This window comes from Sapajus apella, unplaced genomic scaffold, assembly GCF_009761245.1.
Source record: "Sapajus apella isolate SASKATOON/1434 unplaced genomic scaffold, GSC_monkey_1.0 scaffold457, whole genome shotgun sequence".
Taxonomy (NCBI): Eukaryota; Metazoa; Chordata; class Mammalia; order Primates; family Cebidae; genus Sapajus; species Sapajus apella.
In genome coordinates, this window is record NW_022437393.1 from 177 (window position 1) to 12,670 (window position 12,494).

Below are 12,494 nucleotides of genomic sequence, written 5' to 3' on the forward strand. Positions count from 1 at the left end.
AAGGAGCAGAATCATTCATTCATTCAGTTTTCCTTGTAGGTGATAGTGATTTGCATATTCTCCGGATGTTGTTCGTCCAGGGATGCATTGCCATCTAAGTGGCAGTGTCATCTAAGGATTTCACATTTATTACAAATGAGTACAGAGAACACTCACTTCTCATTTTATGTAAATGCACTAATCAGTTTTCTTTCCAATGCCTTCTACTTAGGTTAGGGAAGCCTTACTCATCCTTCTCTCACTAGGTTTTCTTCCAGCTGGGTATGTTCTCCACGCTGGGATTCCTCCCTTTCCCTTTCATATGTCTCTTACTTGCCCTTTTAAAGATTCCCCACCCTGCTTCTCGGTAAATATACGAAGAAAGACATTTCTGGTTTCCGCCCACACCGGAATTGGACAGAATCCTCCAACACCCACAGTCGGTCTAGACCTGCCCCGTGGTTTCTTCTGAAAGGTTGTCCCTCCTTGGGTTACTGTCTGTGTCATGTCCCCAAGGCCACTGTCCCTCTCTCCCCTCAGCCTGGAGGAGAGCTCCTGTGCTGGGGGCCTCTTGCTGGCGAGTGTGACACAGCTCATTCTGCAGATGCACCAGTGCACTCTCAGCTGCCCCTGACACCCGCAAAGGGCCTCCGAACTTGCAGCTGCTTCTGCTCGAGTTCACGTGTCATGGACATGTTTTCCCACGGCTTGACTGTTCATTTTGGAATATTGGCTTGTCAGCCACTGCAGTCTGCATTTGCAGTTGGTAGTCCCACAGTCGCGGTACCTGTGAAATGTATGTGTGTGTGTCTGCAGGTGTGCAAATTCTTATATGTTGTGCCATCTACCTTGGGACTCCTGGAGATCCGTCAGGGTCCCAGGGATTTCCAGACGTGACCCTGAGGTGCTCAGTAGCTCATCTGTGTGTTCCGCAGGTTTGGCGTCACCCACTGCCATAACCCCAGTGGCCTCACCCATTTGCAGTAAAACAAGAGGCACCACACCCGTTTCCAAACCCCTGGAAGGTAAGTAGCCAAGGCCCCAGCCATGCCAAGCAGTTTCTGACCAGAAGAGGCCTTCGTGATGCTGTCTCACTGACGGTTTCTGCTTGCCTAGACATCGAAGCCAGACCAGATATGCAGTTAGAATCAGACCTGAAATTGGACAGGCTGGAAACCTTTCTAAGGAGGCTGAATAACAAAGGTACCTACCGGAAGCCAGAAGGCTTCGCTCTCAGAATCTCTAAATCCTAATTCTGACTGCTTTTCTTCCTCAGCTAAATTGTTTTCTTTCTATTATGGCTTCACTAATCCATACTACCATCATGATCTTTGCTGTTACCTTTCAAAACCTGAAGTTTTGGTCAAGCCTGATTAGACTATCAAGCCCTGATTCACTTGATAATGTAGTAAATTGGGGACTTCCAATAATACATTTTTTAATTGAATCTAAACCCTTGGATGTCATCCAATCAGAATTGTGAACTGAGTGATTTTGCATCTAACTCTGAAAGCACATTATTCCATGTTGGCAAAATCAATGTGATCTTGGGCCTGGTGAACTTTAAATTACATGTTATCAATTTCCAATAAGGTAAAAGCTGATATTATTTCCTATATCACAAATGATTTCTAAAAGAAAATTATAGCAAATGAATGTTGAAATATTTCAATATAAAACTCAATAAGGTATACAAAAAAAAAATAGCCTTTTATCTCTTGATTAAAATATCCAGTCCTGGAAACTTACCAATTACTAGGCGCTGGGAGTCCCTACTGTTAACAGTGACCATTAAAAGGTTGAAAATAATACAGTCACCACTGAACAGAAACATAAAATGTAATATAATCACTGAGTTAGCTAAGCAAGGAATGCCAGTCAGCAAAGCATTTATTCCACACGTGGAACAGTGATCTAGGCTGTGGGTCAGCAAGAGATGGCCACTGCCAAATCCAGCTGCCCGCCTGCTTTTATTTCGTGTTGTTCGTTTGTTTGTTTTTTAGAGACAGGATCTTGCTCTGTCACCCAGGCTGGAGTGCAGTGGTGCCATCATAGCTCACTGTAGCTTTGAACTCCTGGGCTCAAGCAATCCTCCCATCTCAGCCTCCCGAGTACATGGGACTATGGGCATGCACCACCAAGCCTGGCTAATTATTTTGTCTGGTTTTGTAGAGATGGGTTCCCGCTATGTTGTTCAGACTGGTCTTGAACTCCTGGGCTCAAACAATCCCCAGCCTTGGCCTCCCAAAGTCCTGAGATGATAAGCGTGAGCCACCATGCCTAGCCCTGTTTTTGTTAATAAAGTTTTATTGAAACACATACACGCCCATTTGTGAACTACTGTCAACAGCCTTTGCATTTTAACAGCAGAACTGAGTAGTTGCAACACAGGCCCTGTGTCCCCCCTCCCCATGCAAAGCCTAAAGCGTTTACTGCCTGGCCCTTTTTGGAAGAAGTTTGCCAACATTTGAGGTAGCACGAGGCTGAGGCTAGTTCATAGCTTCTATTACTTCAGTAGAAGCAAGCACAGGTTCAGAAGCGTTGAGTGGGCCGTGTGTGCTGTAATGTAAGGTCAGCCTCCCTCTCTCCTGTCATGGTACTGTGGGAGATCTGTTCAGGTGGGAAGTCCTTACGTGGCCGATGAAGTAAGGACCTGGGAAGCAACCACAGGACCCTGTATATCACAGTCGTGTTTCCTCCACTCCTGGAACGTAGGCGGAAATACAGTTTTTAAACTACTGTGAGGCATAATTGTAGTCCTTGTTACTATAAAACTCTTACGTCATTTGCTTGTTTGTTGATAGTTGGCGGGATGCAAGAAACGGTGCTCACCGTCACCGGCAAATCTGTGAAGGAGGTGATGAAGCCGGATGATGACGAAACCTTTGCCAAATTTTACCGCAGCGTGGATTATAATGTGCCGAGAAGCCCTGTGGAGCTGGACGAGGACTTCGATGTCATTTTTGATCCCTATGCACCCAAGTGAGTTATTTGGGTCTCCGTCTTTCCTCCACTGAGAAGGGCTTCCGTCGCCTGCTTGCACACAGAACATTCACGGGGCTCTTCCCCGGCGTGACCTCCTTCTCCTTCTAACTCCATCACCGCAGCGTTAGTATTCTAGGGCAAGGGCGCGATGTGGCAGGAGCCAGGGGCACGGAGCCTCGCAGCAGATAAACGTACAGGTGGCAGACCGGATGTGCAGGCGGGCAGACCGGATGTGCACCCGGGCAGACCGGATGTGCAGGCGGGCAGACCGGATGTGCACCCGGGCAGACCAGATGTGCACGCAGGCAGACCCGTGGGCCACAGATGCTTGTCCTGTGCCATAAAGAGGGCGTCACTGGACTTTTCACAGGACTTGAATATTGTTTTGCAGTTTTTAGGCTTACATCACTTAGCAGAGAGTTCAACACCTGTCTTTCGTTTAACATATTGAATTCTTACTCATAACTTTGCAAAAATATTTGGATGAGATGGGCTCAAATTAGTACAGCTAACTAGAAAATCAGTAAGCATGTTACTTAGCTTCTAATCATATACGAAATCAATAGCTCTGAAGGTTTTCTCCGTGATGACTTAGGGTTGCTTTTCCCGCAGGAAATGACTAAACCAACCAGGAAAACTGATTATGGTGTTAGGATTCCTTCAATTTCAAGTGCCAGGAAAAAGATCCCAACTCAAACCGACTTCAGCTAAAAAGAAAAGTGCGCAGGGGTTTACTGGCTCACTCGCCGAAAAGTGCAGGTGTGAGCTCGGGTTCTAGAGCCCGTCAGAACAGTCTGTCTTGGCTGTTTTCCTTTGGGCTGGCCTCCCTCTCCGTCAGGCAGTGGCCTGGCGGCAGATGGACACCCCAGCTGTGGAGTCACAAGGCTGCCTCCTTGGCCAGCCCGGCACAGGTAGCTTCTCTTCCCAGTAGTCCCAGCAGAAGGTCCAGGTTTGATTTTCTTGGCTTCAACGTGAGCCCGAGTCCAACCCTAAACCAGTCACTGTGGCCAGTGGGATAGAAGATGCTGATTGGCTAAAGGTGGGTCTCCGAGTTCCCTCCAGAGCCACAGTGGGGACACAGAGAGTTTCCACAAAGGAAAATCCAGATGTTATTAGGAGAAGCAGAGGAGGGCATGCTAGACAGGCCACACCCACGGCAGTCCACTACATCTATCTGGTCTTTCCTGCGAAATTCTCAGAGTGACAGATCATACCATTTCTACAAGCTGCTCCTGATACATTCTTTGTATATTTCAGTTTGCGTGTTTTAATTTCCTACCATAAAAAATAAAGCTTTTGCTATTTGCCACCTGAAAATAGTATTTTGGGTATTTGCACACCTAGCTATTTAACCATTTCTCAATGTCACTGTTTAAACTGGTGTATGTCATAATTTAAATTTATATGTATATTTACACACATGTGACACCATGGTACGTAAAGAGGCCTTTCGGGCACAGAGACCCGTGCAGTCGGAGGTGGACAGTGGCAGCAGGGGCCTGTCGGGAGATCACTTAGCTCGGTCTGCTCACCTCGCCCAGTCTGGTTTTCCACCCCAGAGAGTTGTGAGAACGTGGGGTGGTCACAGATGGTGGCGGGCCTGTTTTATTTCAATATATTCTTCCAAAGAGTGGTTATTTTTCAGAGGGGGCAGTGAGTTGTGTGGAAGCTAGTCATGGAGGGACAGCAAGGGGACCGAAAGCTATGGCATGGGAGAAGGTTTAGTCTGAGCAGAGAGGATCACATCAAGGAGCCGTGGTCTGCAAGTTCCTGAAGGGCTTGCCAGAGACAGACAAGTAGACATGGGAGTGTGATTCCAAAGCGAAAATGAGGATGTGTGCACGGGTGCGGTGAGGAGAGGCAGGAGCTCCCGGACCCCCAGAGCTGTCTAGCAGAGCCTCGAGCTGCCCGGAAGTACTCCACACCCTTCCAGGCAGAACAAGGGGCATGAGTGAGTGGGGGCATCCGGGCGTGACTGGGGTTTGAACTCAGTGTGCTTGCATCCCTCTTCCTTCTCCAAGATTCTACAAGTCCACCTCAGGGGAGTTGCAGTGGGGGGAGGAGTTGCAAGATTTGTAACAAAATCAGGAAATACACTGTGGAGACCAAGACCTGCAGGTCACCAGGCGTGGGGGTGTCGCAGACTGGGACCGCGCTCTGCTTCCATCCGCAGATTGACGTCTTCTGTGGCCGAGCACAAGCGGGCAGTCAGGCCCAAGCGCCGGGTTCAGGCCTCCAAAAACCCCCTGAAAATGCTGGCGGCCAGAGAAGATCTCCTTCAGGAATACACTGAGCAGAGACTAAACGTTGCCTTCATGGAGTCAAAGCGGATGAAAGTAGAAAAGAGTGAGTATCTGAAATCCCTGCCTGCTCCCGTGCTTGGGAATGGCTTCTTCCATTGCTTTGATCATGTCTTGGTTTTCTGCCTGTGAAGGCCAATAATGGTGCTCAGAAACCCTCGTGAAGTAAAAAGGAGTAAATATGAACACTTGTGTGCACGCTTACCTAGAACTGAGGGATTTCTCATGGAAATTCTCCCAGAGTGTATCCCCTGTTCAGTTGGTTAATTCAAATTATCCTAGGGTTTTCTTTTTTTGGGGTTGTTTTTAAGAGACTGGGATCTCATTATATTGCCCAGGCTCATCCCAAACTATTGGCCTTAAACAATCTTCCCATCTTGATCTCCCAAAGTGTTGGGATTACAGGCAGGAGCCACTGCGCCTGATTACAAAATTTCCTGTTTTATTGGTTTTTTTTCTGGAAGTGAGAAGAGATGGCTATTTCTGAGTATGTTAATTCAGCCATTTTCAGCTCTGTAGATCCTGAACAGTCATTCTTCATTTAATCTTATTCAAGAGCAAGTCATTTGATCTCTTATAGTAAAATGGCTCAAATCACTGGTGTTTCTAATCCTAGATTTTTATATTATTCATTAACACATAACCAGTGCTTTTCAAATTGTACTTGGTAGGAACCTTAACTTCTCAGAGTTGGGATGTGAGCTGGAGGGAGCTGCCTGGGGGCGGTGGATGGAGGCGAATAGGTGGACTCCAGATTCACCCTCAGCATAGGCTGAGCCATGCTGCTCTGATCTGCCCAGTAATGTGGGGTTCCATCATTCTGAAACAGTGGTTTTCTTGGTTTGAGGTGACCATATGCATAATCTTGATTTTTGAGATAATCTTGCTGTAATTTTCATTTTCCCATAACACTCATAAACCAGTTTCCTAATGTTTGTCTTAGAAATATACTGTTTAGCTGAAGTGGTTGAGTCTTTTCATTATAACTGGTTTACTGAGAAAGTATATTTCAGCCTGTGCATGGTTGCTCATGCCTATACTCTCAGCACTGCAGAAGGCAGAGGTAGGAGGATCACTTGAGCCCAGGAGTCTGAGACACGCCTAGGAAACATGGCAAGGCTTTATCTCTACAAAAAATACAAAAATTAGCCAGGTGTGGTGGCACTCACCTGTGGTCCCAGCTATTCAGGAGGCTGAGGTGGGAGGATGGCTTGAACCCGGGAGGTCAAGGTGGCAGTGAGCCCTGATTGTACCACTGCACTCCAGTCTGGACTACAGAGCCACACCCTTTCTCAAAAAAAAAAAAAAGTGTATATCAAAATCACAGCATTGACAAGTAGTATTCTATTTCTTCAAACCTAATCCCACTGAAATAAACTTCCGAATTTGTCTCCAACATATACATTTTTTTGAATTTATTTATTTTGGAAGGGAGTCTTGCTCTGTCACCTAGGCTGGAGTGCAGTGGTGTGATCTGCGCTCACTGCAACCTCTGCCTCCCAGGTTCAAGCGATTCTCCTGCCACAGCCTCCTGAGTAGCTGGGATTACAGGCACATGTCATCATGCCCAGCTAATTTTTTTGTGTTTTTAGTACAGACAGGGTTTCACCATGTTGGCCAGGCTGGTCTCGAACGTCTGACCTTGTATCTGCCTGCCTCTGCCTCCCAAAGTGCTGGGATTACAGGCATGAGCTACCGTTCCTGGCTACATATACATTTTTTAAAACAGTAAGTTGGAGAAATGAAGGTTTGTTGGCACAGTTTTTTTTTTTTTTTTGAGATGGCATCTTGTTCTGCCACCCAGGCTGATGTGCAGTGGCGCAATCTTGGCTCACTGCAACCTCTGCCTCCTGGGTTCAAGTGATTCCCGTGTCTCAGCCTCCCAAGTAGCTGGGACTACATACCCAGCTAATTTTTTGTATTTTTAGTAGAGACGGGTTTCACCATGTTGGTCAGGATGGTCTTGATCTCCTGACCTTGTTATTCGCCCGCCTCAGCCTCCCAAAGTACTGGGATTACAGGCGTGAGCCATCGCGCCTGGCTGGCATGGATTGTACATATGTTTCCTCTGCCTCCACTTTTGGGACCTCAGGGGTTAAATTGGTGATGACTGACTGACCCATAGATGTTTGTTGTTTTGCACTGAAAACCCATCTTATAATTACGATAGTAACTCTCAGAGCAGAAGACCTCAAGATATCATCTGACTGATTACTTTGCCTTTAGGAAAAGATTAGAACCTAATCATCCCTTACAGAGTGTCTGCTTTTTTTCTCTTTATGTATAAAGGCTTTTGGTGACAGATGTCTAACAGTCACCAGCATCTATACATTCCAGCATGTAAAAGTTGTTAGGATTTAGAACAGCTTTCAGTGGAACTGCAGCAAGTGCATCCAGCTCCTGGCTTTGTGCTAGAGCGGCTGGTCCGCGTCGTCTCAGTTCTCGTCCCTCTGCACAGTGAGGTGTGACACTTACCAACAAGCGTTTATATTCTCGATGCTGTGTTTAGTTCCCAGCACGGTGGTTAAGCATTGAATTGCACATTTGATCGAACTTGAATATGTTTCCCTCTCGGGACTAACTTGAAAAGACAAAGGTGCTGGGTCGGTTGTGAATGATTTCTGACAGTAAATATTGTCGCTGTAACTGGACCTTCTGCGTTGTGTTTCCTTCTTCAGCCGGCCCAGTGTCTTCCAACTCCACCTTCTCAGAAGTCACCCTGGCGGGTTTAGCCAGTAAAGAAAACTTCAGCAGCGTCAGCCTGCGGAGCGTGAACCTGACGGAACAGAACTCTAACAACAGCGCCGTGCCCTACAAGAGGCTGATGCTGCTGCAGATTAAAGGTATTTCAGGGCAGCTGGGCCCAGTGACTCAGGGCCCGTGGTTTCTGTGTGGTCACCCGAGGAGTCCTGATTCATTCATCACCTGTGCAGGGAAAGGAACCTACGTTTTTTGAGAACCTACTGTGTGTTCCTTGCTATGCAACCTCCTGTCTCTTGAGCTTCCCCAGATTCCATGAGGTAGGAAGTATTCTGCCCACCAGGGCTTCCAGAGGCAGGAATGTGTCTGGGGTCCCAGCAGCTGCTGGGTGGCAGAGCTGGATTCGAACCCATGTCCCCAACTCCAGAATCCCGGCTTTTGCTCCTGATGCCCCGCGCCCCACAAGGCAGCTACACTTTCATGCAGTTACCAGAGGTGCCCCGCGTCATCAGAGGGGCTCCCGGCTCCCTACCCCGTTCTCCCCGAGTCAGTACAGAACCAGGGAGGAGGAGGACACAGCTTGGAGAAGGAATCAAGGGAAGGTTGAACAGATGCAGCCCCCCTGCATTCCACTCCAGTGCCCTCCTGTCCATGGCAGGGGAGATTTCAAAGACAAACCAGGGGGGCGCTGGCCATGAGGAAGGAGACTCGGCTGCCCCCTGGTGGCCACTGTGTAGATGAATCCTCGAAAGGAGGGTGGAGGAAATACCTCCCTCCAGGAGGGTTTCCCACGTGTTTCTGCAGGACCGCTGTCCTATTGCGTATTCAAAAAAAAAAAAAAAATTAGTGGCAAGCTCAAATAAACGATCTCTGTCCTGAGTCCTAACCCAGAGACCACATGGTCAGTGTAATTGTGGAAAGCTCAAAATCAACAAATACTTTGGAGAAGGTGTTGAAAGCCACAGAAGGCCATGCCTCCCTCCTTCCAGTGGAGAGGCCCCTAGGGTTCACAGTGGAAACTCCCCAGGGGAAGATCAGACCCTTCCTGAAGGCATGGCGTCCCTTGCTGAGGCCACAGATGTAAGTGTGTGCAGGGTGTGGCCAGGGGAGAGAAAGGCCCCAGGCGAGGAGTGAAGGACGGGAAAAGGAGCCCCTGTGCTCATTTCCCTGGAAGGGGGAGCCTCAGTGGACCCACACATATAACACTAATAATGGTCCTGAGAAGCGGGTGACATTTGGGAAAGCGGGAACCAGGGAAGGGGTCACTAGTGCTGTCATGATGCCCTTTCTAAATCCTCCTACTGCCATCCTGGGCCATGGGAACTCTTATTAGCAAATGAGTTCTTTAGAAGTGAAAGCGTCCGCAGCAGGGAGGCCTCTGATGTGGGGTGCGTCCTGTCCCCGTTCTGTCTGGGAAGACAGTGACCTCCCCGTTCTGTCTGGGAAGACAGTGACTGTTTGCCTCGTGTTGAGGAAGAAGACACGTGCAGACCAGGCTGGTGGAGCCTCAGGCCTCAGCGCTCAACAGCGGGGACTGCTTCCTCCTGCTCTCTCCCCACTGCTGCTTCCTGTGGGTAGGAGAGTTTGCAAACGTCATAGAAAAGGCGAAGGTTGGTATCTGGAAACTAAAAATGCTGTAGCAAATGTCCCCTTTACACACTGGTAGAGGGTTCTTCCTGATGTCGGTCACAAAGCTTCTCAAATGCCAGGTGTTGCGTTCAAGTGAGAAGGGATAGGTGGTATTTCTTTTCCTGAATGTCTCTCAAACAAGCTTTCATTACATGTTTGAGTGGGATGTTTTAGGACCATGACCTACACCACCAGCGTTTAGGTCCTGGGTTCCTTCTTACTCCTGTGTAAGAAAAGGAACTGGCCCCACTTTGAAGTCCTTTATCTCAGGTCGCTCTGAAGTTCCTCCATAGACCTATTAAATGAGAATGTCATGGGGTAAAGCCCAAAGAATGAGTGCTTCTTAAAAACGTCACATGTGACCTATTGAAGATGGAGAACTATTGCTCTAAAGAATTGAAGCTCCCTGGTCTTTCAGTTACATTTTCTTGAGGTCATTGAAAATACCCAGTAACCAGCATCCACCCACCCCCGTGGTCACGAGGCTCTCCTTTCAGGCACACTCTGTTTCTCCTCTCTGGTTTTGACATGTGCCACTCTGTCTAGCCAGCGCTTTTCTACCAGGTCATGCGTTCCTCTCTTTTTTTAGGCTTCAGAACTTGCAGCTTTAATTCAGACAAAGAGGGAACTTGGTTGTAGAGCTACTTATATCCAAACCATTGAAGAAGGAATTAATACACACACTCATGCAGCCAAAGACTTCTGGAAGCTTCTGGGCGGCCAAACCAGTTACCAGTGTAAGACTTTATTGTACTTCAGAGATTGACAAGACGTGAATCTCCTTTCTCCTCCCTTAACTCATTCTAAACCAGCTACTTTGCAATGGAAAATGTGATGCTCTCCTGTTGTTCTTATCCCTAAGCTGCTGGAGACCCAAAAGAAGATGAACTCTATGAAGCAGCCATAATAGAAACTAACTGCATTTACCGCCTCATGGATGACAAACTTGTGCCTGATGACGACTACTGGGGGAAAATTCCGAAGTGTTCCCTTCTGCAGCCCAAAGAGGTACAGTCCGTGGGCTCTGCCCTTCAATGACAAAGCACATCAAAAGCACTCGGCACAGGCTGCCCAGTAAATTAGATAGCAAGTTTCCAATAAGGTTAGCCAGTGTCAGTACTCATTGTAGATCATTTACAGCTTTTTAAAGGATATTTGTGATTTCAACCCATCACTGAAATCTTAAATGCTAATATGGAATCCAGAATATTGTTCAGACAGCATGGACCATTGAGGACTTTTATGTCTTAAGCAAAATGTAAATATTACTTAGCCCTGTCTCTTGCACTTTGCATGAACATTATAATAAAATAATTTTTCAGTCCTTAGTTTGAGGAATAATAGATGCATGTATGTATAATTTGTGGATTTGCCAATTAAGGTGCTGCTTTTGTCCTGTCACGCCAGTAAATACTGGTTAATCACATACATTTCCAGTCCCATTAAGTCTGCTAAGTGTCGAGAAGGTGGAAGACACACAAGGCCCTTCAGTGTAACTGGGCGGAAGAGCGTTAGGAGGAATGTCATCTGGAGCAAGGGTGGCTGTGTGATATGTATTGGTGTTTACCTAGGAAAAAAGTCACAGAAAAAGAAATCTTCAGGAATAATTTTACATAGAAAGTGAAACTGAGCCGAGTTTAGAGTTAAGCAAAATTTGAATTGCTGGAAATGAAGGGAAAAATCATTCTAAGAGAAAGAATAAAAGGAACCATGAAAATAGAAATAGCACTATGTTCAGGTGTTCATTCAGCAAACACTTAGTAATCAGTCCCTCCTGTGTGTATTGCTATGATCTGATCCCTGCCCTTAAGGATCTTGGAATTGTGTACAGGAGAGAAGATATCATTGGACCCTCAGTGCCTGGTGTGTGAAGGAGCCTTTGTGTACATATTAAGTGGATGAGTGAGCACATGAGAGAGGGAGGAACGGGAGAGGGGGAGGAAGGAAAGAACTTACGAAGACATGCTTACACAACTCTTGTGGATCACAAGAGGAGGGAACATTATCTCGGCCACTTAGGACACTGGGAGGAGGAATCACACCCCCGGGGCAGAGGCTGGCTTGGTGGGGCAGTACCAGCTGAGATCTCATGGCCTTTTTGTGTCTGTACCGGTCGCCCCCTTAGGATTTCTGTCTTCCTGCGTTTGACTCGCTGTCAACAGAGACCCTGATTCAACTGTTGCACATTCTTGAAGTTAACAAATTCTTTTGTGCCATTTCTCCCAGCTACTGGTGTTTGATTTTGGTAGTGAAGTGTCCGTGTGGCATGGGAAAGAAGTCACGTTAGCACAACGAAAAACAGCATTTCAGCTGGCAAAGCACTTATGGAATGGAACGTTTGACTATGAGAACTGTGACATCAATCCGCTGGATCCTGGAGAATGCAATCCGCTGATCCCCAGGTACCCCTGCCACCGCCCAGGATGGCAGATTCCATTCGATCCTCTGTTCTCACCGCAGTCCTCTACTCTAGCTCTTTATAGGGTTCACTTTTCATAAACCATTATATGCAGTGGACCGTGAATATTCACAGAAGGAACACTTCTTTTACTTTTATCCAACTACTGCAGAAATATGGATGCTGTAGTCTTCTGGAAGAGGTTTATGTGATAGTTGATTTTTTGAAGTGAGCAGGCAATGCTGCAAGTTCCCACCTGCGGCACTCCAGGTGCTGCTGTGGCAGATGAACAGCAATTGTTTAAACAAATCACATGCGGATCTGAAAGGCTTCACCAGATCTGGAATTCAGCCACCGATGTGAAGGTGCAGAAGCAACATGCTGCTTCTAATTCACACCTTCCCAGCATCGCCCTGGAATTCCAGGATTTACTTGGCAGCAGATGATGTTGATGACTTTACCCCTTTTGGGAAGGGAAGATGGGGAGGAGATGGCATTAAAAT

At 47.2% G+C, this 12,494-nt stretch overlaps 1 protein-coding gene across 2 annotated transcripts in view; it reads left to right on the forward strand.

Moving 5' to 3' along the window:
- The first annotated feature begins 765 nt into the window (after positions 1-765).
- The window catches only part of LOC116545960 (supervillin), a 36,804-nt gene continuing 25,075 nt past the window's right edge, over positions 766-12,494 (forward strand). Inside the window, exons 1-9 of one of the 2 annotated variants that reach the window (XM_032272361.1) lie at positions 766-1,004; positions 1,096-1,182; positions 2,784-2,961; positions 5,138-5,310; positions 7,943-8,107; positions 9,438-9,574; positions 10,183-10,330; positions 10,456-10,601; positions 11,820-11,995. In XM_032272361.1, coding sequence (XP_032128252.1) covers positions 812-1,004; positions 1,096-1,182; positions 2,784-2,961; positions 5,138-5,310; positions 7,943-8,107; positions 9,438-9,574; positions 10,183-10,330; positions 10,456-10,601; positions 11,820-11,995 — 1,403 coding nt within the window. In that variant the 5' untranslated portion in view covers positions 766-811. The remainder of the gene's footprint in view (positions 1,005-1,095; positions 1,183-2,783; positions 2,962-5,137; positions 5,311-7,942; positions 8,108-9,437; positions 9,575-10,182; positions 10,331-10,455; positions 10,602-11,819; positions 11,996-12,494) is intronic. The other variant, XM_032272362.1, reaches the window with a different exon arrangement.